This window comes from Leopardus geoffroyi, chromosome C1 (assembly GCF_018350155.1).
Source record: "Leopardus geoffroyi isolate Oge1 chromosome C1, O.geoffroyi_Oge1_pat1.0, whole genome shotgun sequence".
NCBI lineage: Eukaryota > Metazoa > Chordata > Mammalia > Carnivora > Felidae > Leopardus > Leopardus geoffroyi.
Window position 1 is genome coordinate 62,791,032 of NC_059328.1, and position 24,878 is coordinate 62,815,909.

The 24,878-nt window shown below is 37.2% G+C and overlaps 1 protein-coding gene across 1 annotated transcript; it reads left to right on the top strand.

The window, feature by feature from the left end:
- The first annotated feature begins 569 nt into the window (after positions 1-569).
- On the top strand, positions 570-24,878 carry LHX8 (LIM homeobox 8). The gene is made up of 8 exons (XM_045477877.1): positions 570-818; positions 1,226-1,387; positions 5,229-5,350; positions 7,236-7,456; positions 7,966-8,069; positions 13,026-13,121; positions 19,936-20,119; positions 24,155-24,878. Exons 1-8 carry the CDS (start codon positions 744-746, stop codon positions 24,229-24,231), a joined length of 1,041 nt encoding a protein of 346 aa, XP_045333833.1. The 5' UTR covers positions 570-743; the 3' UTR covers positions 24,232-24,878.

Below are 24,878 nucleotides of genomic sequence, written 5' to 3' on the forward strand. Positions count from 1 at the left end.
GAAAGAGCTGCTGGCTCGGTTTAATCTGAAGCATTTTCATTCAAATTGTCATCGGAACAAACACCAGGCTTCTTAAATCCCGCTGTAATTAGCTTTCAAGTATCCTATTAAACCTCTTCACCTTTCGGGCTATCCAATTCAAAACGCTCCTTTTTAAAAATATATATGTGTCTTGCTCTTTTAATTGAGGTTATTAAAGAAATCAAGTTTCTTCCCCCACCCCCTCCTCAATCCTCTTTTCTTCTCTCCCACTCCACCCCCCCTCCCTTCCCGCCCCTTGCACCCGCTTTAGTCTGGTGATCCCCGCTCCGCCGTGATTGACGTCTAGAAAGAAAATGCTTTGTGCTGGGATGATTGTTATTAACTTGTTACCCCCGGTAGGGGGGCGGGGAACCGACTTGCTTCGGCGAGCGCTAGGGACCCGCAGCCGCGAGAGCGCCGCGGCGCGCCGGGCAAGCCTTTAGCGCCCGGGTGGCCGCCTCGCCGCGCGCTGGGGCTGCGCAGCCGCCGCCCGCGGCGGACAACGGAGAGGCTGCGCTCCCGCGCGTTTGCCCGCGGCCCCGGGGCCCCGGGGCCCAGGAGCCCTGACGGCTACACGCGCGGCCGGGAGCGCTGGGGGCCTTCATTAGCCCGCTCCGCGTGCCAAGAAGCCGAGGCTCTGGGCTGCGCTTGCCGGCTCTGAAGTTTTCCTCACCGTTTTTCCCCATTTTCCCCTTCCGCTCACCCCGCAGTGCCCGGGGCTCATGTCGGAGGAGTGCGGGCGGATTGCAGCCCTGGCGGCCGGGAGGACTCGGAAAGGCGCCGGGGAAGAGGGACTGGTGAGTGGGGAGGGACACGGCTGTTGGAGGCTGGAGGTGTGGAGACGGCCCAGGACGAAAGGCCGCTGTCCGCGCGCTCCTCCGTGGGCCCAGCTGGCCCTCCGAGGACCGGGTGCAAGGAAGGCCTCGGGCAGGGCGGGGTGGAAACCTGGGCCGGCTGGACGGTGGTGCAGGGCTGTAAGGCGCCCTTGGGTCCTTGAGGTCAGGGTCAACAGCCCCAGCGGGTGGGTGGCAGGAGCTTGGACTTGGCGGGGGGGAGGAGGAGTGAGAACGAGAAGGGAGACCTCAAGAAATGGGGGTGGCCTGAGGAAAAGGAGGGGAAGGGGGGGATCCCGGTGGGTCGGTGGGATGAGGAGAGGAGGAGGGGTCTAGAAACGCCTGCGACTGCGCCTCACGGCTTCCTTCAGGTGAGCCCCCAGGGAGCGGGGGACGAGGACTCGTGCTCCTCCTCGGCCCCGCTGTCCCCGTCGTCCTCGCCCCGGTCCATGGCCTCGGGCTCCGTCTGCCCCCCTGGCAAGTGTGTGTGCAACAGCTGCGGCCTGGAGATCGTGGACAAGTACCTTCTCAAGGTAGGGTGGAGCCGCGAGGCCCAAGGAGAGCGGGGTTACTCTAGGAAAAGAGAAAAGTTTTTCCTTCTTTTCCTTTCAAGTTGTCTCTGCAGGTTGTAGGCTTTCTCAGCAGAACAGCCCGGTCCAGGGAGAAGAAATCTTAGAACCTCCCAGGTTGTAATACAGCTTGTTGATGACACGTCGTGGTCTACAAGTGCCGATACCCCGGGTGGACGTACTGGAGTCAGCCACCTACTTATAGAAAAGCAAAAGTGGGCTAATCTTTTTACTCATTTGGAAACAGAGTCCAGGTTATGGTCCCTCCACCCCCGATAACACCCACACACCTGCCTGCTTCTAAGAGCTCCTGGTCGGTATATGTTGGCTGATTCCCCTTTGCAGTGTCTCCTTCGGTGAGGACCACTGCAAAGCGCTTTAAAGGGCCTTTTCTGGACAGATTTTTTACATAGTCTTATTTTTAGTAAGTTACTTCAGGCTTTTTCAAAGAAAAAATTTGTAGGAACATTTAAATAAAAACCGTTTTCAGGCTCTTATTAAGAGCCTCTTGTTAAGGCTTAATATTTGGAGGCCACCCAATGCTTTTTTTCATGTCACCTCTAGTGCTTGTGGGGAAAAAAATAGAAATTGATATAAAGTTAGACCAAAAGAGAGAGAAGGAGGGAGGGAAGGAGGGAAGGCAGGAATGAAAGAAAACGGAAAGGAAAGCAAAAAGAAAGAAGGATCTATGGATGCCTGGGATGAAGTGCTTCATGTGGTAGTTGGAGAGGTGACTGTCTTAATTGGTTTCACTTCTTAAAATATTGTGCGGGAGTTTTGGAGTCAAAATTCTGGTAGGCCACAGTTACCCATGCCATTGAGTGAAGGATCATGGTCCCATGTGTCTTACTCCTAATACCATGGGTTTTCAACTTCAATAGCTTTTTAAGACTACTATTTAAAATAATGGTCTCTCCTACACTAAATTAGTAGCAAGCCAATTCACTTTCTATTCCCTCCTCACCAATCTGTCCACACCCAACATCCCCATTTTTTCAAAAGGATTAATTATAGAGAGTACGAGTTCAAAAAGCTAGTTATTGGGCTCCTTTAAATTTCTACCTCAGTGTATAAAGCTGCTTAATCTGTAAAGTGGGAATAAAACCCTATAGATACAACCTAGATAAAGCATCAAAAGTTTTGGTGAAAAAGTTAAAAGTAACTAAATCTTAATTGGTGATTGCTTCTTAAAGTTGACAAATTAGCATGGCTTTCTCTTTAAATCTGCATTCCTAGGATACCCTTTTCACTGTTTCTAGACCTGAGCCTTTCACTGTTTCTAGACCTAAGATCTCAAAGTCATTTTTTGGATCAAAATTACTTTATTGTCAATGAAACCTCTTCATAATTAGCATAATCTTTAAGAATGTTTCTGAACATTCTTAAAGGCTATAAAGGCTTTTCTAGCTCCTCCAGAGAGAATCTAGAAAAAAAGGGTATTATAAAGTGACTCTTAACACACCTCTGAAATACATAAGTTATTTCTAGTGTTCACTTTTATATGTTAAAAATTTACTTGTACCTCATATTATTCACTTGTATGATGTAAAATATCTAAGTTACCTAAATGAGTTACATAAAGCTTTTCTTTGTAGGAATGTAATCCAGTGAGGTCTTCTATGCACACCCTTATTCTGTCCCTTTTGTACAATTAGTATATTAGCTCTAACTAAAGTTTGACACTGTATGATTATATAAACATGTTGAGTTTTTTTTTTAATTTGTATACTTATTCTAAAAGAGAAGTTTAAATTCAATTCGAGTCACTGGTGAAAATTGTTGGCTCTAGACCTAGTAGAGTATTTGAGGGTACAACGATCTGTAATAAAAACCATTTAATATAGAAAAAATCACCTCGTGAGGCAAGTAAAATGGAGTTAAGACAAAAATGTAGGAGAGGAATTAGATGGGTCTTTGGCTTCATCTAATATTTCAGTGCCCTGTCGTTTGGGTAGACTTTCTGGCTTGGTCTTATATACATTTATATATTGGATCAATACCAGCCATCAGGAAAGGTCTATGTTCTTCAGAATTTTCTCTTTACCTTACTTTCCTTTCTGGAAAGTAATGGAAGATGAGGAGGGTTTTTTTTTTTTTTTTTTAAGTAAACTTTAAGGAAAGGTAGCAAACCAAGCATTAGGTTTGGCTTTAGGAAGTTAGAGGGTGGCCATGACTCTGCCCTGAAGCCTGAATCTACACTTGCTTGAGGAGAAGAAAAAAAAAAAAAAGATCCTGGATAAGATCAAAATGTAGAAGTCCCTAAGCATTGAATACTAAAGGATGCTTATATTTTTAAACTTTAATTGGACTATGTTAGGAAAAAATAGAAGGAAAATACACACTTATTTCTAGGACAATATTAACCATTGTTAGTACTTTTTTATTCTGACTTCCTCAAATTCATTTTCTTTCTTTCTCTCTCTTTCTTTCTTTCTTTCTTTTCTTCTATTTTCCAAGTTTTCTCGTGTAGTAAACATTGTAGTTCAAGACCCAAACTTAAAATTTTAAAAATTTTACCAAAATGATATTCTCATTAATGCTTTGGAAGGAGGCCCATAACTGTAATTAGAAGTAAGTGAAACTTTTTCCTTCAGCATTAAAGTACCTTTTATGTTTTGTATCACAGAAAAACATTTTGAAGAGTAGTACTAATCTTGGACAAATCATTGGACAAAAAGGGCTTTTGCTACAGTATTTCATGATAAAGACCATTTCACAATTTCCCATTTTCACAATTTCCTAAATATTTGACACATTAGATCCACTTGTAGGGTGTAACTGTTTTTGCATCATTGCAGTTCTTTCATATGAAATGAAATTATGCTTAATTAGTGAAGCATAAACTCAGTTCTTGTGTCCATTTAACAAGAGCAAACTTTGGGAGCGTGTGTTACGTACAGGCAGGTTCAATCCTGTACATATCTTCATTCTTGAAAGCTCAAGTTGTAGTGCTTATAGTATGATAGCAACAGTTTAAGGTGAGGGTTATGATTTGTTCTCTGAATTGATAATATTTCACGTGCCTATTTAAAAAATATAAGGTGGCATGATTTATTAAACCCTATTTTATGCCTTACTACTTGAAATACAAATGGCAAACAGTGCCTGGGTGCCTTCTTAGAACCACTTATAATCAGATTAATTTTTTCTCCAGTAATCAAATCATTAGGTAGGGTTACCAATACTTTACTCCTTGATTCTATTATTTGATGTTAGAAAGTAGCCGGGACTTCTGCCATATCAACATTTAAATCTACCTTAGCCATTTCTGTTTGGTAAGGGAAATGGATTGCCTGCCTTCTTTATAAGGGTAAGTATCTTACAAGGCTTCTTTTTCACCGTCTTTCTCTCTCACTTTAGTACACCATTTATAATTGGCCAGAAAGTAGATTGAGAAGGTATGTGGCTTGACTTCTTCAGCCACCAGGTTTCATGGCAGGAAGACCTTGGTAAAAGAAAAAAATAAAATAAGCCTGTATGTAGGATTTCAGAATGACCAAAATTTTCCATGTTCATAGAAGTTTGATTTCAAAAAGAAAAAAAAAAAAAGCACACACTCTGATTTCTTCAGACAAATAAAAAAATAAACACAAAATAGAAAATATACAGTTGTGATCTTTTGTGGTGTCTAAAAGAGAATATATCTAGACTGATATTTGTGTAAATGACACCATTTAGATAGAAACATTCAGAGCATATGTTAAAATATTAAGGACCTGGGTTTTAAAATTTCTCAGTGTGCAAAACCGGTGGAATGAGACTCTGTAAATATGGTATTAAAATGGTTTCTTATTTCCCTTTACAGGTGAATGACCTGTGCTGGCATGTTCGGTGTCTTTCCTGCAGTGTCTGCAGGACCTCCTTAGGAAGGCATACCAGCTGTTATATTAAAGACAAAGACATTTTCTGCAAACTTGATTATTTCAGGTACACTATGGAATATTTTTAGTAGACACTCCAAGAAATTATTTTGCAAAGAAAATTTTGTAAATAAGCTTTCTGGTCTGGTTTTATATATTAAAAACCCGTTTTCTTGTATAATGGATTTCAGAATGAGAATGCTTCACATTTTTAAGGTATAGCTTCTACTAAAACAAATAAAATAAGCATGTTTATGTGTTTTAAGAATTCAATATACAAACACTAATTTAAAATAATTATTCCCACTTGGAGGAATGAAAGTTTGAGATATTAAAAAAAAAAAGGGGGAAACTTCTTCTTGCTGTGCATAGGTAAAATGTAAAATATAAGATGATTTATTGTGACAGAGACCCTTGTTTGCAGGGCATGATAAGATAAAATGAAATAATTATGGGGTGGGGGGAATCAAGATTTTGTTAAGTGTTTATCAATTTACTATAGAATAATCCCTAGCTATACCCTACAAAATGTCAGCAGTTTGGAGACTATGATAAATCATATAATTTAGAGGAACCAACCATTCCAATATCAAATACACCAAGTTTGATTATTCTGTGTGAATATCTGATTTCTTTTTGTCTCTTCTTTGATTTTTGTTTTGTGAGATTGTATTGGTCTAAGATATTAACATTTTCTCTATGAACTCTCTAAACATTTCTTAAACGTACAGTTTCTTCTAGGATATAATTCAGTTTTTAATGGATAGCTATCTAGAAATTGAAATTATCCCTAAGCATGATTTTTTAAAATTGCTATATTTTTTCTTTATTTGCATTTCCAAATGAAGAATAATGTTTATTGTGAAATTGATACTATATAATGAAGTTTGTAATACCAATTATGTTGTTTATTCTCAGCTTCAGAAACTGGTTTCAGAGAGTTTAGTGATTGATTTGAATAAAATTGCTAATTTAAAGCAATTCATAAAACGTAGAGTCCTTTATTTTAAAAAGCCACAGAATTTTATAATTACTAGAAACATTTCTCATCAGGTTTACTCTCCATTTCCTCAAAAATAGTAGCAATTTGTCTCCTCTTTGACTCAAAATATGAAACTCTTTAATTTTTTAAACATAATTTAAAGCTTTTTGAAAGGTTTGGTTTCAGAGACCTATTGAAAATCTAGTTCTTCAGGATTTTTTTATACTTCATATTTTATCATATTTTGAAATTTAGTTTTAGGATTCAATTCTTCAGATTGACTTAAAAAAACGGGCAGTCCCTCTAACAATATATTAATGAATAGAAACAGACACCGGTCTAGTTTGATGTGGATATGTATTTCTCCCCCTCCTGTGGCTAGTGATATGATAGCTTATTCACCATTGGAAACATACCTGAGTTTTCCTTCCTCACCCTCAGGGTGAAAGTCTTCTACCCATTTTTTGATACTATCAGTTTTAAATGTTTAAACATTTTAATTTAAAAAAATGATATTGAAAGCATTTTTAAATTATCTCAATTTGGTTTTAAGAAGTCATTTATCTTCAGTGGTATGCTTTTACACTTTTAGGTTTCAGTCTGCAATGTATGCATGTTTGTATCTTGAGTTTCTAGGTAATTTATAAAATATAAACTTATTTATATTTGTTACAAAAGGGATATTGAAACTCATACTGCATTTATTTTAAAAGGAAAAATCCAGTCTTCCTTTAACGTAACAATGAGGAGTTTTTGTTTTATAAACAGGTTTGAATTATGACCGTTATGTCAAGTCTTGATTGCTTACCATATTGACTTCTAGAAAAGTAATTGATTCCTGTTTCACTTTCAAAAGATTTAAACACTTAGGTTAATCTAGTGAGTATTATAATGTGTTAGTTTACTCTTAGGCTTATAAGTATCTCATCAAACATTAAAATCTTTACCTCCTGCTCTTCTATTTATGTAGAAGGTATGGAACTCGCTGCTCTCGTTGTGGGAGGCACATCCATTCTACTGACTGGGTCCGGAGGGCCAAGGGGAATGTCTATCACTTGGCATGCTTTGCCTGCTTTTCTTGCAAAAGGCAGCTTTCCACGGGAGAGGAGTTTGCTTTGGTGGAAGAGAAAGTCCTCTGCAGAGTGCATTACGACTGTATGCTGGATAATTTGAAAAGAGAAGTGGAAAATGGTAAATATATACTTAAAATACTTTAGAGTCTTTGGGGACGGTGAATACAGGGAATAAAAAAGATTTTTCCTAAGGTCATTTTAATGCATTATTTTGTGCAGTGTAATTGTGGTAAAAGTCATTAAGCATATACTGTTAGTGATGATCTCCATCTGTTTATTTACAGGGAATGCCACGGCATGCGTATTAGCCTTGTACCATATTTTCAGGCAGCAGCCTTGAATTTAGGGTCTGTTTGGCTTTTCGTAACCAGTTTTCCTGTGTTTGTCTCCTAAGGATGAATCTTAGATATGTGCTCTTCTAATTTTTTGCACTTTTGACTAAAATATACAAGCCTATAAGTGGAGTGTTGTTTCCACAGAATATTTGTAGTGTGTTTTAAAACTTAACTCCCAGATTTGGACAATTTCCAATTTTGCACTGAGCCAAGAGATGCAAGAAATATATTACTGCTTGATCAGTAGAGCCATTTGAGTTACCAGTATATATGCTGTTGTTTTTAAATGCAGGTAATGGGATTAGTGTTGAAGGTGCCCTCCTCACAGAGCAAGATGTTAATCATCCAAAACCAGCAAAAAGAGCTCGGACCAGCTTTACAGCAGATCAGCTCCAGGTAGACATGACAATGAATTCATGATTTTTGAATTCCCTCCTGATGAAAATAAAAAACACACACAAAGAAAACCCAATCCCTCCTACCTCCAAAAAAAAAAAAAAAAAAGAAAAAACAAACAAACAAACCCAAAAACAATCTCCATGCTGCCTAAAAACATTTTCATGTTTTCAAAAAAGTTGGCCTGTGCTTTTAAAGAAAGCTAACTTGGTGAATGTATGAAAACATACTTATTTCCCTAAAATGTTTATCAATATTCTCAGAGTCATGATCTGGTATTAGTCATTCAAGCTTTATTTTCCTGGGTTCTATTGGTATTAATGTCAAAGTGCAAACAAAATGTTGATCTGTCCTGAAAAAATCAATGTAACTCAGGCATTTATTTACATTACTACCTATAATTGTGATAGAAGACAAAATAGTTTAAGACGATTAACAGAAAGAGACATACAGTGTGTGGGTCTGTGGGACACTAATGTGCTGCCTTTTTAAGAAATTGCGATGAGCCTTTTAATGGCTAAGATTGTACATTTTCTGAATAGGAAAGAATTGAATATGCCTTACCATAAACAACAGGAATCTAGTTATTGACTCAAATCAAGTAGACATTTTCTTCTTTTTAAAAGGGATAAAGGGAGGTAATTCTATATGATGCTAATGGTTGATTATGTCTCCTGAAAAAGGAAGGATTATTTTCTGTTTGGTTGTCCTAAATATAATTGTTATAAATTCAATCCATGTCACTTGTCAAGAAAATAATTAAATAATTACTTATAATTAAGTCTACACATATAATGATTCTTTCTGGCATTTTTTCAGATAAAGAAATCACATTTTCTAAAAGATTAATGTGGATGAGGTATTTGTTTTATGTTAAGGTAAAGTAACATTTATTGAGCGCCTACCTTGTACTGCTGGGTGCTTTACACATAGTATCGGCCTTAGCTCAAACTTTAAAGGTTAGTTATACAACATTAACAACTGAGTAAAAGTAATATTCTGAAAATCACAAATAGTATTCTAAGACTTGCCAGTATTTAAGATGAATATAGTAAAAGGGTTTCAGGAGAAATTTTTTTTATTTGGAGAAAGATTAAGAAAGAAACCTTGACGTGATACAAATATTCCAAGGGAACTTGGATTACATAAAACCCTAAATTAGGAGATATGAGTACCTGTGAGAGACCTGGAAGCAAAATATCCAGTAGCTACAAAATGTCTGAGTTAAAATAGAATTTCTAGTATAAATATATTCTGTTTTTAAAATGGGCTGTTTCCATGAAGGTCTGGCTATAATTTTAATAAATATAAGTCTGACAGTAAAATTTTATATGAAATTAAAGTTATTAAAATTGTGAAAATTTGAAACAACTTTAGGTAGATATACCATTTCATACAGGAAGATAATCATAGGTACTGATTAAAGAGGGAATATTTGTGAAGGTCTTTGTGTGTCGATTCCTACACTAGGCATTTATTTACACTGTCTCCTTTAATTCTTAACAATAATTCTTTGATGTAGGTAGCGTCTTCCAAGAGGTGTAGGAACCCCCCTCAAATCAGACTACCAATGGAATGGCAGAGAAGAGATTTGCAAACTTCCCCAATCCTCTGGTCTTTTGCTTGGCCTCCAGACCATGAGTGGAATAAAAGTTCCACTTAATAGCAGCAGCAGCTAAAACAAGAGTTAGAGTCTGAATCTTGTATATTAGCCTCATAGTTTTAAATTGCACACATGCATGAGCTATTTGTATCATCACATGCATTTTTATATGAAAATGTGATCTGACTCATGAGGTTTTTTTTTTTTTTTTTTTTTTTTTCAACGTTTATTTTTGGGACACAGAGAGACAAAGCATGAACGGGGGAGGGGCAGAGAGAGAGGGAGACACAGAATCGGAAACAGGCTCCAGGCTCTGAGCCATCAGCCCAGAGCCTGACGCGGAGCTCGAACTCACGGACCGCGAGATCGTGACCTGGCTGAAGTCGGACGCTTAACCGACTGCGCCACCCAGGCGCCCCTGACTCATGAGTTTTTAAAGATGTATTTGGGAATCATAGGTTTTAAAAAATGAAAATAGAAACGACATGCTTTCAAAGCATATACTCTTTTTTTAAGTATTTATTAGTATCTATTCTATGCCATGAATGGCTGAAACAAATGAGATACAATCTTTGTCCTCAAGTGATTTTTTTATATCTTGGGAATCTGGGATACATAGCTGTAAAGTTTTTTTTTAAGTGTTTGTTTATTTTGAGAGAGAGTGCATGCCTATGGGCAGGGGGAGGGGCAGAGAGAGAGGAGAGAAAGAATCCCAAACAGACAGCACTGTCAGTGAGAGCCCAATGCAGGGCACCATCTCAGGAACCATGAGATCACGACCTGAGCTGAAATCAAGAGTCAGTCGCTTAATAGACTGAGCCACCTACGCGCCCCGTAGCTGTAAATTTTTAAACACTTAAATCACTATATTTTGCCAGAACCTCTGATACATCAGGCAGTGTACCCTTTATGTCAAATTGTCCTTTCAGAAAGCTGAATATATTCTAGTAGTGCTTGAATTCAGCAAAATAATAAAATACTATAGATGATCAGTAAGTCAAGACTATTAATGAAGCATTGCTTTGGACAGAGGAGAGTTAACATGAGAAGAATAAACAAGATGATTTCCCAAAATTATTTAGAAATTTATGGGAAGAAAAGATCTTAAGATTCACAAAACAGAACAATATTTTGTGTTGGCAAGAATATTTCAAATATTGCCCCATGTGTAGAAATGGTATTTAAGAAGTTCCTGCCAATATTATGGTTTGCTTATTGTAGTTGGAAGCACTTGCTCCGTGATTATTAATATTAAACATTCCAAAGTTAGCAACTACTTTAATCTACTTTCAGATTGAGTTGGTCAGTTGCTACTATGCAGATGCCTGTCATCTCTGAGCTTTCCTGGCCTTAAAATGATGAGTGTCTACAAAGGTTCACTCCTTGACCACATTAAAAAGAGCGCAGAAAAGGAGTGGGGTGGGTTTCAACGTCATTAGTGACTGGAGAACAATGAAATTAAGTAGAAATGAAAACGTTTATTTTGTGAGATTAAACATTGATAAGCATGTATTACTTTCCCTTTAGTATATACCAATTTTAAACCATCAGTATTCATTTAAGTTTTTGCTTTATTCCTTGATGAGAAATTGCTTTATTAAATGTAACTTGGTTCCATTATTAAACTTGTGAATTTGAAATGCATTTGTGAAAAGCATGCTGTCTTTTGTTTTATAAATTATCAATAATGGTCTAACAAGCAAATCCTTAAGTATCTATTTAGCTTTTCTTCTTGAAAAATTAAAATATAAAGACAGTTAACTTGCTCATTCTTTTTTCTCTTTGAGATGTTACATGCTCAACTACATGTAAACACAACTATTTGTGCATGACAGTGTTGAAACAACACATTTTGAATAAGAAAGGGAGAATGAGGTGAACTGAATGAGATTATAAACTTTTAGGCCATTTCTGCCCATTTTTTAAAGTAAAAATACATGTGCTGTTTGCAGAGAGTGTGTGAACAAATATGGTTGGAGAGGAAGTCAGGAATACCTTATTCTAGAAGAGTCACTCTTTGGAACTTAATTTAAAAAAATTGCAAACCTCATAAGGTTTCCTGGAACAACATTGGTCTTTTTCTCTACACTATCTTCAGATTTTTCTCACGTTGTCAGGGTTCATTCTGTTACAAACACTTAAGCATGTACTATGTGATGGGAAGGGGTATTAGCTCCTGGGGAAATGAAGAATAAGACATTTCCTTTGCCCTCAAGATGCTTACTTTCTGCTATTGAGAGCTATACTTGCCACTGAGTTATTTAGCTACCTTGTGACATGTGTAGTGGCAGAAGACTGTATTATATGAGGAGCATAGTGGAGCGTGCAATTAATTTTGCCTATTGGAAATGATGCTGAGGCCACTGGTACTTAAGGTCTTTAGGTAGGTTGGTTACCCCCATCCCATATCTATAGACATGCATAATCATGTTGGATGACAGACTCCCCTCTTCCATAATTTATACTAGTTCCCTAAGTTGATTGGCTTTTAAGTTATAAAATTCAAATATTCCTCTTGATTCCCTCTTCAGAAAGAATACAAAGCCCTTGACTTGTGCTTTACTCTGATATTCCCTCTCCATGTTTCTCCTTTTACTTTGTATTCTTGGTAGTTATTGACATGTCCATATCTTTGTCTCAAAAAGTTGAGGCCAGGGACAATTTTTTCATATATCACTGTCTCATGACCCTTGGCACCGTGGTTCTAATCCAAAAGTTCATATTGAATCACCTGGGAGCTTTTTCAATATACAGATGGTTAGATCCCAGGAAGTTCTTATGGGTGTCAGATGGGTGTCAGATCCCAGATATTGTTTTGCATAGAACAAGTGTTCAAAACAATTAATGTACTAATTACAATTAAACGGTATCTATCTTTTGCACTGTATGCTATTTGCTGACTGATGAAAGTTATAGTATGGGCCTGTTTAGCTCAGTAGCAGTTGGAGATAAATGTGATAGTATTTTTGTATTTTTACAAGTTTTCTAATGCCAGAAATTTTTAACAAAATGGAAAAAAATAGTAAACAGGCTTATACCATTTATTCATTTCATTTGTATGTTGTAAGAATGGAAGAAGAGCAAAGGGGAGCTCATTTTTAACAGCATAGTTGAGAGAAGTTTTATGCTGAAATGGATTATTTTTTAAAAGGTCTCAACATAGCAACTTGTTTGTAAATTTACAAGATATGCTTTCTTTTCATTTATGCATATTTCCCCATACTGATTTTCAAGTAATAAAATACAAGTATCCTATCTTCTTGTTCATGTCTTATCTCTCCTGCATCAAAATGCAGAAGATTGAGCTTCTTATATATAGCTATTTACTACCTATACTTTTTTTAAAAAAACAGGTAATGCAAGCACAATTTGCTCAGGACAACAACCCAGATGCACAGACTCTCCAGAAACTGGCAGAAAGGACAGGCTTGAGCAGACGTGTGATACAGGTGATTATTTTTAAGGTTAATCAAGAGATACTAAAAGTTCTATTCTAGGCCTTTATAAGTGTGCGTTAGTTTTTTGTGTGTGAAGAAATGGCAAAAAACATTTGCTTTCTATTTTAGGTCTCTTTACACTCTACTTCAGCTTTTTAACTCTGATAATTGGCTTGCAAGGGCTAGGCTACCGATTGTTAATGACTTTGTGCATAAGTTACTTCATTCCGTGCTCACAGCAACCCTAAGATCCTCAAGCTGGAAAAGGCAAATATGGTTCCAAGCTAGATCTGGTTCTGAAGCCAGTAATTTTTTTTTCCAACTTTTCTGTGATTGTATAAGTGAGTGCGTGTGTCTAGGGGTGAGGTTGATGGCCTTTGTTAAAGATCCAGGTAGAGATAGTGGTATGAATAAAGTCAGGGAAGGATAAATTAGAGTGAATTCATTGAAACGTAAGATTTATATTTGCAAATTGTGAGAGCTGAAAGTGCTGGAACTGAACTTGGAGGGACCTGCAAGTATAGAGTTCTCTCCTGAGCAGGAGAAAGCCATGGTATGTGAATTCAGGAAGAAAGGGCTAGTGGCAGTACATGGGAAGAATTAGGGTAGAAAGAAGCTAGAGATATATGGTTAGTTGGGATACCCAGCAAAGTAGTCGTTTTTTGAAGATAGGCTTAAATGAGGTAGTGACCTAGAGTTCACTGAGAAACATTTTATTGATTGCACAGATGGGAGAAAGACAAGAAAAGGACCTCGACACTCTAATGGGACACTAGCTGTGCTAGTCATGCAGTGATTGTGGAATTTGGGGATTTAAACAAGTATTTTAAAAGATGAGCAGGACTAAGCAAAAAGATCCAATGCCATGAAATTGGGTAAAATCCTTTAGAACAAGATCATAAACAGTAAAAAGAGAAGAATGGACTTTAGGGAGAGAGCAGGGTAAGAGATACTATTTGAAAGGGATGCAGTGACAGCTGGGATCAAGGAATGAGTCTAGTATGGAGGCATCATGGAAGCCAGAGGAATGTGTTCAAGGTGGAGGTGATCAACTGTGTCAAGATCTTGTAGAGAAATCAGGGAAGTGGAAAATAATTTTAAGTAACACTCAAGATTCAAAAAGTTTAAGGAATTAATGCAAGTAACCATAACCAGCAAGATGAAATTCAGTTGCAGGGAGCAGGGGGAGGTAAAGTCCAACATTATACATGTGTTTCATTTCCTCAGTTGAGTGGTTGATAAATAGGTGCTCATTTTTCAGTTTATTCTTGTTAAGGCTGAGCTGTTTCATAATTAATAAATCATCTATATAGAGTATCTGATGGGGAAAGACCTGATGGTACTGCAGCTTCTCTAAAGACTTAGATTCTCAGTGGATTTGGCTGACAGCACTCTAATGAGGTTCTCTGAGGAAGTGAGCCACACAACCTCGATGCTTTTCAGATATCCAGGGTATTGTGTCTATTTCAGAGTGCCAGATTTTAAAAAGGGGTCTAACAAGGAACCAGTCTGAACAGACTGCTTCCTTTAGAGGCAGACTAACAAGGTCATGACAGAACTAGAAATCATGTGCTAATATTAACAGTAACAAGAATACTTATCTGGAGATGAGATGCTAAGGGAAGGAATAGGATAAAAAGATTAAGTAACTTTAAGTATATGTGGAAGGCTGTCCTGCAGACTAGCAAAATCAGGTCTTTGCAAAGGAATATAGGAAAAAGCTGAGTTTACTCATAATGAAGAACTTTTTCAGCATGAAAGTCTGTGAAAATGAGTGCGCTGCCATTGGAGATAGTGAGTTTCCTGTGCCTGAACATGGAGCTTCCTTTGTTGAGGCAGTACAGACTGAACGGGTTGAAGGCTCTTCTAATCTGAGAGTCTATATGTTCAATGACCATGATTGCTCCAGCTGAGTCAATTCATGATTATTATGTTTTAGATTATTTTGAATTTGGAAGCAAAGGAAAATAAAAGATTTTCTGAGAAGGTTTCTTATTATTTCAATAAATAATGACCCCAGACAATGTCATGTGATTTCTAAGTATTTAGGTCACCAGTATTATGTGCAAGTTATCTTGGATCCAAGTACTAGAACCTGGAGAATATATTGTTTGATGGTGGCTTCTAATATGTGAGGATTGGATTTAAATATTTTTGATAGGATGGCAAAGGAAGGAGCATACAAATATATATATTATTTGTATATATATATATATATATATATATATATATATATATATATATATCGTTCTTCGTGGTAATTTTGAAGAGTCAATTTCTGTTATCTCAGATAGTAATCATAGTCTCTATGTCCAGTCTACTTCCTGGGATTGGGCACATTTTAGAAAAATTAGAGTTTTGATTACTAGGCCTTGATTTTAATGTGCAAACTAGGTTATCCAACGATTAGGTAAAAACAGTGGTCTGATACACAGAGACAGTCTCACCTTTACCAACTAAAGTCTGCTTCGCGAGATATTAGTAACAGCAGATCTTTGTTGTACTGAAATCACAAAATATAGATGATTTTACTTAACACTGCATTCAAATACAATCACCGTTCACATACCCTTTCCAATAGGTGAATTATGAATTATTCATCTTCTGGAAACAGGATAAAGCAATGCTATTTCTTCCAATTAGTGTCTTGGGAGTACATATCCATATTGAAATTTACATGATTTTTATTGTTGCACATCTTAAGCATTAAACAATTTAGTTTATTTCCAATTTCTCATCATAAAAAATGCTGAAATGAACAACACTCTATATACACCTTGCTCACTGGTTCAATAGTTTCCATAGGATAAATTTCTAGAAGGGGGGTTGTTGAGTCAAAAGCTAAAACATTTTAGGGCCTTTAACTAATGAACTAATAGTACAAAAATCAGCTTCCAGAAAGTTCATACCAGTTTATTCTGCCGGGAGCTACATGTGCAAGTTCCCTTTCACTAACTCCTACAAATCCTGAATACCATCATTCTTTTACATTCTTTCTAATTTTGGCAGAAAATCTCATTGTTTTTGTTTATGCTTCTTTTATTATCAATAACTTTAACATGTTTGTTTATTTTGTAATTTTAGAAATTGTATGTTTTTAGTCCACTTTTCTATTACATGGTTACTTTTCCATCTTACTGATTTTTATTGTTTATTATGTTAGACTTCCATAGTTTCTCTTTCATTTATTTTCTCTACATAGAACTTTTATATTTCTATGTATTAATATCTCTCAATACTTTTTTCTTATAGCTTTGGCCTTTTTTATACTTCCTCACCTAGAAGTTACCAATATTAACTTTTGTTGTCTCTTAAACATTTATGGTTCCAATTATTTGCATCTAATTTTTAATTTACCTGGAATTGACTTTTGGTTACTAGTGAGGTGTAGGGAGTTTACCATTTTTTTCCTCACAAATGATTAGCCAGGTTTCTCTAAATCAGTATTATCCCATTCATTCTCAATAATTTAAAATTCCATTTTTTTCATACACATAAGTCTTCTGTTTGGCTCTTTGGGCTTTCTCAGAGATTCATCTTATGGATTAGTCTTTTCTTTCACAGAATATCTACATAGCCTACTCTTAGCTTATAGAGTTTACAATTTGGAACTCAAAATATTTTAAAGTTTTTTTTAACTCTTTTAGAGGTTTGCAAAACAGAAGGAAGAAATTTTGAGTCAGTGAGGAAGGTCAAAAGTACTTGTATTTGGGGCACCTGGGTGGCGCAGTCGGTTAAGCGTCCGACTTCAGCCAGGTCACGATCTCGCGGTCCGTGAGTTCGAGCCCCGCGTCAGGCTCTGGGCTGATGGCTCAGAGCCTGGAGCCTGTTTCCGATTCTGTGTCTCCCTCTCTCTCTGCCCCTCCCCCGTTCATGCTCTGTCTCTCTCTGTCCCAAAAATAAATAAACGCTGGAAAAAAAAAAAAATTAAAAAAAAAAAAAAGTACTTGTATTTGAATTCTAAAGCTGGGTAGCCCTCATGTCAGAAGTTATTTTCTTTTTTTTTTTTTTTTTTAATTTTTTTTTTTTCAACGTTTATTTATTTTTGGGACAGAGAGAGACAGAGCATGAACGGGGGAGGAGCAGAGAGAGAGGGAGACACAGAATCGGAAACAGGCTCCAGGCTCTGAGCCATCAGCCCAGAGCCCGACGCGGGGCTCGAACTCATGGACCGCGAGATCGTGACCTGGCTGAAGTCGGACGCTTAACCGACTGCGCCACCCAGGCGCCCCAGAAGTTATTTTCTAAAGTCTGGAATTATCAACTATATTTTTCTGTACAAGTTACATGACATTAAAAAAAATTTTTTTTAATGTTTATTATTTTTGAGAGAGACAGAGACAGAGAGCAAGCAGGGGAGGGGCAGAGAGAGAGCGAGACACAGAATCCAAAACAGGCTCCAGGTTCTGAGCTGATGTCAGCTCAGAGCCCGATGAGGGGCTCGAACCCACAGACCATGAGATCATGACCTGAGCTAAAGTCAGCAGCTCAAACGACTGAGCCACCCAGGTGCCCCCATGACATTTTGTGTTTATAAACCTCTCTGCTTGATTACCTATTGATGATCTTTCCAAAGAGCTATTTGCATCTGTATTAAGGTAATTTTTCTGCTGTTTATGTCATACCTTTTTCATATTATTTCCAAAATCTGGATTTTTTTTTTTTTTTAAACTACTGAGTAGGTTCCATCCAGTACATAATTTATTGGAAACATAAGATACTTTGAAAGAACTCTGGCAACCATAGTACCATGTGTATTAGGTTGCATGTAGTCCACTGGGGTACATGTCTTCTGGGTACTGTTGGGGAAAAGACTGGTGACAGCCGTTTTCTCTTACAAGTTTGGGAACGTGTGAGTGTATCTTCTTGACTGGGTGGGTGACAGTAATGACGCTTACTGTTAAGGCACCTGTGGAGGGAACTGTGAAGACTCTGGGTCTCTATTTACATATCTAAGAGCCTAATACTCCAGAAAATGGGGGAGAAGGCTGTGACTTCCCACTACTTTTTCTTGATATATGCCTACATCTTTTTCCTGAAACTTCCTCAGGTGGTACCTTTCAGCCACCTGGCCAGGGATGCATACCCCATTGCATTATTTAAAAAAAAAATTTTTTTTTTTTTAACATTTATTCATTTTTGAGAGACAGAGCACAAGTGGGGGAGGGGCAGAGAGAGAGGGAGACACAGAATCCCAAGCAGGCTCCAGGCTCTGAGCTGTCAGCACAGAGCCCAACGTGGGGCTTGAGCCCATGAACTGTGAGATCATGACCTGAGCTGAAGTTGGATGCTTAACCGACTGAGCCACCCAGGTGCCCCTACCCTGCTGCATTATTAACTATTACTTTAGTTTTAACCCCTTGAATTTATACTTTGAAAGCCCTCTATTTTTGAGTCCCAAGGACAGGATGTGTGTTTGAAATCAGGTCAGCTTTTTTATATAAATCTTTTTGCAGATTCCTTCTGTTTGACATTATTCAGCCCCAATTCCCTTGTGCCATCAAACACCTACCAGCCCAGGGCAGAAGCTTATGTCCTTGATCTCTCCCTGGCCCTCTGTCCTGAAACTAAAATGTTCTTTGTCTTAATTTCCTAAAAGTTTTTATTCCTCCACCTCTCTTTCTCCTCATGACGAAGTGTTTGGAGTGACAGCAAATAAGTGCTATAATATTTTAACATTTTAATAGAGTAACACTCTATAGTCTAGTTTCATCTAGTGATAGGGAGTTCGAACACAGGCAGATTAATTACTGGAAGTATTCTGGGCAGCCTAGCCTCCCTCACCCTGACCTGGAAGCAAAACGATGCTTGCCCTGAATTTGCTTCCTTTATTTCTATGATAGAGTGGACCACTCTTTCATGATTAGCTTTTTACATTTTGTGAACTGTTTTACTAATGGATATGTTTGTATTTTATTTTGCTTAAATATTACTCATTTTTTCTTATTATAAACCTGACCTTAACATACTTCTTAGGGAATAGTCTATGTATTCACTAAGAAAAATTGAACTCAGCAGGTTAAAATGTGATTGGAATAACTGAATCAAGAGGTTTGTAGAAAGCTTTAAGTTCTCAGTAGGGATTTTAGTCATTTGGGAAAAGATTTGAAATAAGTCCAGCAGGTGTCTAAGAATACATTTAGTTGTTTTTTTTTTTTTTTGTTTTTTTTTTTAAGTTCTGATTAAAATGGCTTTTTTGTTTGTTTTTCTTTTTGTCCCAAATGCCAGTGGTTAAAGACGAGGAAACTTTTCTGGAATTCCCGAACTTCCTCCCTTCCTTTTTATTTTCGAAGATGCCAGTGTAGTATAGAATTGGCTTTTAAATAAATCACCAGATAGTTATTATTTGAGCAAAGAAAATGACCATTGATATTTGTGCAAATGTTCTCTTCAGTCTATAGAACTGTTTAAAAACCTTACTTAGATTTTTTTTTTTTTAACTTATTTCTTTTGAGAGAGCATATGCTCGTGCAGTCAAGTGGGGTAAGGGCAGAGAGAGAGAGAGAGCGAAACAGAGAATCCTAAGCAGGCTCCGCACTGTCAGTGCAGAGCCAAATTAATGCAGGCTCAGTATCACCATAAGATCATGACCTGAGCTGAAATCAAGAGTTGGCCTCTCACCCAACTGAGTCACCCAGGTGCCTCAAAAGCTTATTTCGATTTGTATTGTGCTTATATGGTAGAGAAATTTAGGATACATTTCTTTTTCTTTTTTAGCCTTAATAGTGAACAGTTTGACAGGGGATGCATTTCTTTTTAAATTGAGTTGATAACGTACTCAGAAGCTGAGATGTGACGTGCCTACATTGCTTTTCTCCTCCCTCAGGTGTGGTTTCAGAATTGTAGAGCACGCCACAAGAAACACGTCAGTCCTAATCACTCCTCCTCGGCCCCAGTCACAGCAGTCCCACCCTCCCGGCTGTCTCCACCCATGTTAGAAGAAATGGCTTATTCTGCCTATGTGCCCCAAGATGGGACGATGCTAACTGCGCTGCATAGTTACATGGATGGTAGGTATCCCAACCTTTAACAGCTGTTTCCCAAGCAACCAATAAGTGATCATTTCTAATATTAGATTGTTGATAGGACTCATATTTTGAAATATTACCTCAGTAGTAGATGAAAAATATTGTGGGGAAGTGCAGTAGGGGGCAGAACTGTCCAAACATTCTTATTTCTATAACAACATTTTGAGGGACAAGTTTAACACCCACTTTACAGCTAAAATACAAATATTAATAATGACTATTAGTGCTTGATTTTTTACTTAGGACGTTAAATTTTTTTTTTTTTTTTGCTTTTCACCTGGTATTTAAATAATTTATTTTCCTATGGTCAGAGAAAGTATTCACACTCAGAGTTTTAGATTGGAATTTATGGAGTTTTGTCAAAGAAACTTTTATATTGAAGCAAAACATACATGTATTGTGTCCATATACGTGTACATATACAAGTGTACACGTAAAAAGTATCCAGCTTGGTGAACTATTACAGTGAACACATCCACGTAAATACTGACTAGATGAAGTAGTAGGACATACTCAACACCCCAGAAACCTGTCTTACGTACCCTTTCAATCATTATCCTCTTCTTCCAGAGCAGCATTGCGTTGACTTCCAAAGTCATGTTTTAGTTTTGCCTGTTCTTGAGCTTTACATAAACTGCACCATATGGAACGTATTCTTGTGTATCTCACTTCTTTCCACTACATTGTTCGTGAGATTCATCTGTATTGTTGCAAGGATCAGTGATTTGTTTTATTGTTCTATAGAATTCCACTGTAGGAATATACCACAGTTTAACCATTTTATGGTTGATAAACATTTGTGCTTGAGTGTGCTTAGGCTTTTATGAATATGCTGCTGTGGACTTTATTGTGCATGCCTTTTGGTGCACATTAATTCACACTTCTGTTTGGAATGCACCTGGGAATGAAACTTAGGGTCACAGGCTATACATACACTCAACTTCAGCGGATTCTGCCAGTTTCCCATAGTGGTTGAACCAGTTTACACTCGGACCAGCAGTAGGTGAGACTTCAAGGTGCTCCACATCCTTGCTAACACTTGATGTGGTGTGACTTCTTACTTTTAGCCAATTTGATAGTTGTGTAGTGCTTACCTCCTTATTTTAATTTGCTTTTTCCTCATGACTGGTGAGATTGAACATGTTTTCACTGGACATGTGTATATCCTTTTTTTGTGAAGAGCTTATTCATGTCTTTTGTCTGTTGGTCTGTTGGTTTGTCTGTTGTTTTTTTCCTTGATTTATCTTCGTTCTTCCTATATTCTGCATATAAAAAAGTTTTTTGATGATGATATGTATTGCAGACATCACCTACTTTTCAGTGGCTTGCCTTTTTATACTCCCTTAGGGGTATGTTTTGTTGAGCACAAGTTCCTAATTTTAATATAGTTCATTTCATCAGGTGTGTTTTTTTTTCCCCCATTCAGTGCTTTTTTTGTGACCTGTGTTTCTCTCAAAGATAATGAACATGTACCTCTTATGCTATCTTCTAGAAACTATCTTCCCTTTGATCTTTAGATTTACAGCCCATCTGGAATTGAATTTTGTATGTGGTATGAAATAGGAAGCAAAGCTCTTGTTATACTGATTAAAATACCAATGTCTCAGCTGTTTTATAGTGCTACATTTCTCACAAATCAACTGTTCGTATAATGTAGGTGTCAATTTCTGTACACTCTATTTTGTTGGTCTGTTTATTTTCATAATAATACCTTAGTGTTTTAATTATGCAAAGCCTACAATTCTTTATATCCAGTAGAAAAGTCTTTCTACTTTCTTGTTACTCAAGTTTGTGTTGCTCATTCTTGACCCTTTGCATTTCCATAATTACCAGCTTGTCAATTTCCACCACAAAACCCACAAACAATTGAAATTTTGATATAGTCTATTAGACCAATTTGTAAGAAACTGCCATCTTAATAATATCACCTTCCACACTATGAACTTTGTCTATTTATTTAGACCATCTTTAAGTACTTTTTTATATTCCAGAGTTTTTGGTTTAGCACATCTAAGGTTCATTCATAAGTATTTGTTTTGATGCAGTTGTTAATGGTATTTCCTCTGTATGTGAAAATCTAAGTTGCCAGCTTTTTTTTCCCCCCAGGACTTTGAAGGTAACATTGGGTTCTGGCTTGCATTGTTTCTATTGTTTAGGATATGGGTAGTTAATCTGATGCTACTTGTTGAAATCAGCTATTGGTCTAATTCTTGCTCTTTTGAAAGTGAATGTCATTTTACTGCAGCTTTTCTCTTTGTATTTCAGTTTTATTATAATGTGCCTAGATATGCTTCTTGAATATGTAGTTTGATGTATTTCATTAAGGAAAAGTCTGTTTTTGTGTCTTTAAATATTGTTTCTACCCCCTATGAAAATATCCCATATTTTCCACCCCTTTGAACTTCCATGCATTGAGGTATTTTCTTTTGACTTCTCTCCAGTTCACTAATTCTGTGTCTAATATGCTGTAAAACTCACCCACTGAGTTCTTAATTTCAGTTATTGAAATTAACTTAAATTCAGTTTTAGAATTTCTATTTCATTCTTTTATAGTTTCCACTTCTATGCTGGAATCCTCTATTTTTGCCACTTTTCCTTAACAAAATTATTATATTAATTATAGTTATACTAAATTTATGTCTGATAACTCCAATATCTGGATCTCTTTGTTTTCAGTCAAGTCATGTCTTCTTATTTGCCTTTTCATTTTTTATTGCACTTCAGACATTGTGTATGAAAAATTAGAAATAATTTGAGACTCCGGATGATCTCTTCCACCAGAGAGGATTTGGTTTCACCTCTGGCAGAAAGTTAGGCTAGGATAAGATCAACTTAATCCAATGAGGCATCACTGCTTACAAAGGCTGGTATATTTCTGGGTCACTATTTGTGTTTAGCCTTCTAGGATCCCAGACAGAGCCTGTGTTTTGTTTCTGTTGTTTTAAATGAAGGCTTCTCTTCATTGGTCCCTGATCTTTCATGTTTGTTCCCCACCACCCAGCCAAAGTCTAAATCCTGAAAGTCTGCTCCAATTCTCAGCCTCTCAGACATTTCTTTTAAAATTGTCGTTAAGGGGCACCTGGGTGGCGCAGTCGGCTAAGCGTCCGACTTCAGCCAGGTCACGATCTCGCGGTCCATGAGTTCGAGCCCAGCGTCAGGCTCTGGGCTGATGGCTCAGAGCCTGGAGCCTGTTTCCGATTCTGTGTCTCCCTCTCTCTCTTCCCCTCCCCCGTTCATGCTCTGTCTCTCTCTGTCCCAAAAATAAATAAACGTTGAAAAAAAAAATTTAAAATTGTCATTAAACTTGGAGGGGGTGGAGGGTAGTAGCCTCGGTTCATTTCCCTTCTCTTCTGGGACTTGCTTTGCAAGTTCTCACTGTCTTGGTATCTTTCAGATGCCTTCCAACAGATTTGTAAAAATTTTGTCCAGCTTTCCTAGTTGTTCTCAGAGGGAGAAGCATCATAGCCCTTGCTGAGAATGGAAACCTCATTTTAAGTTTGGGTTAAATGAAAAATCAGTCTGTACCATGGTTGCTATTATACTAGCATTAAAATTGTATGTGTTCACATGAATGACTATAGTTTTGCCTGAGTCAAATGTGCTTTGATGTATGTTTAGAGACTAGGCAGTTAAGCATTCATAAATGAGAAATTGGGGGTCACCCTACAGACACCTTTATGTGGAAGCTAGCAGTGTCTCTGCAGACAAAGCTTATGTTTTCTAGCTGCAAGGTAAAGTGCAGTGAATGGGGTATGGATGGAGGACATTAAAGTGTCAAAAGCTTGTGGCCCCAAAAGAGGTTTTGGGGGTAAACTATTCCTGGATTCTCATTTAATACTATATTCATTGTGCTGAATAAGTTAATGCTTCTGCTGAGGTTAGTGGAATGAGTGTAGCTTGGTGCCCTCAGCTATAAAGAGTAATGAAAGTGCATTGCCTTGGATTGTTTTGGTTTGTTTTTAAATCAGTTCTATTCACCCTACAAAACTGATCCACGAATTTCTTTCTATTTTATAGCTCATTCACCAACAACTCTTGGACTCCAGCCCTTGTTACCCCATTCAATGACACAACTGCCAATAAGTCATACCTAATTCCTTTTTTCAGGGATAGAAATGATTAAGGATATAATCTTGTCATTTATTATGTATAAAATACCATTGAAAAGATATTAATGTTAATTTTTTATTTAACACTCAAAGCATTTTCGACATCACTTTGCTGCCCAGGTATGTATCTATTGTTGGCCTGCAAGACACTTTTATTGATTCTTCATTTTTTTGTAAAATTTATGTTTACAAGAAGAAAACAAATCAACTTTTTTTTTTTTTGTATTGTCTGGAAATAGTTCACTCTAGTGTGTATCTGTTAATTTATTTGTCATCAAAAGAGCACTTTGCCTAAAAAACAAAAGGACTGACAAGTGTGCAACATGTTTACAATCCTTTGTGAAATCGTAGTTTACCATTAGTTTGTATCTGTAAGTTATTGTTATAAATATTACCTGTATTTTTTGTTATATACAACTTTATACTTTGAAGCTTGTATCTGTGAATTTTGCAACTGAATTTATTTTGCCAATGTTTTCTGAATGAATTGAATAAAGCTTCTGTTGTAGCATGCCATGCAAACACATTATTGTGTTTGTGGTTGATGAATTATGGCTGTAAATAACACTATAGTTTAATAAGCCCACCCCTCCAAGTTTATTAAACATTTTCCATTCTTGTGAAAGTTTCAA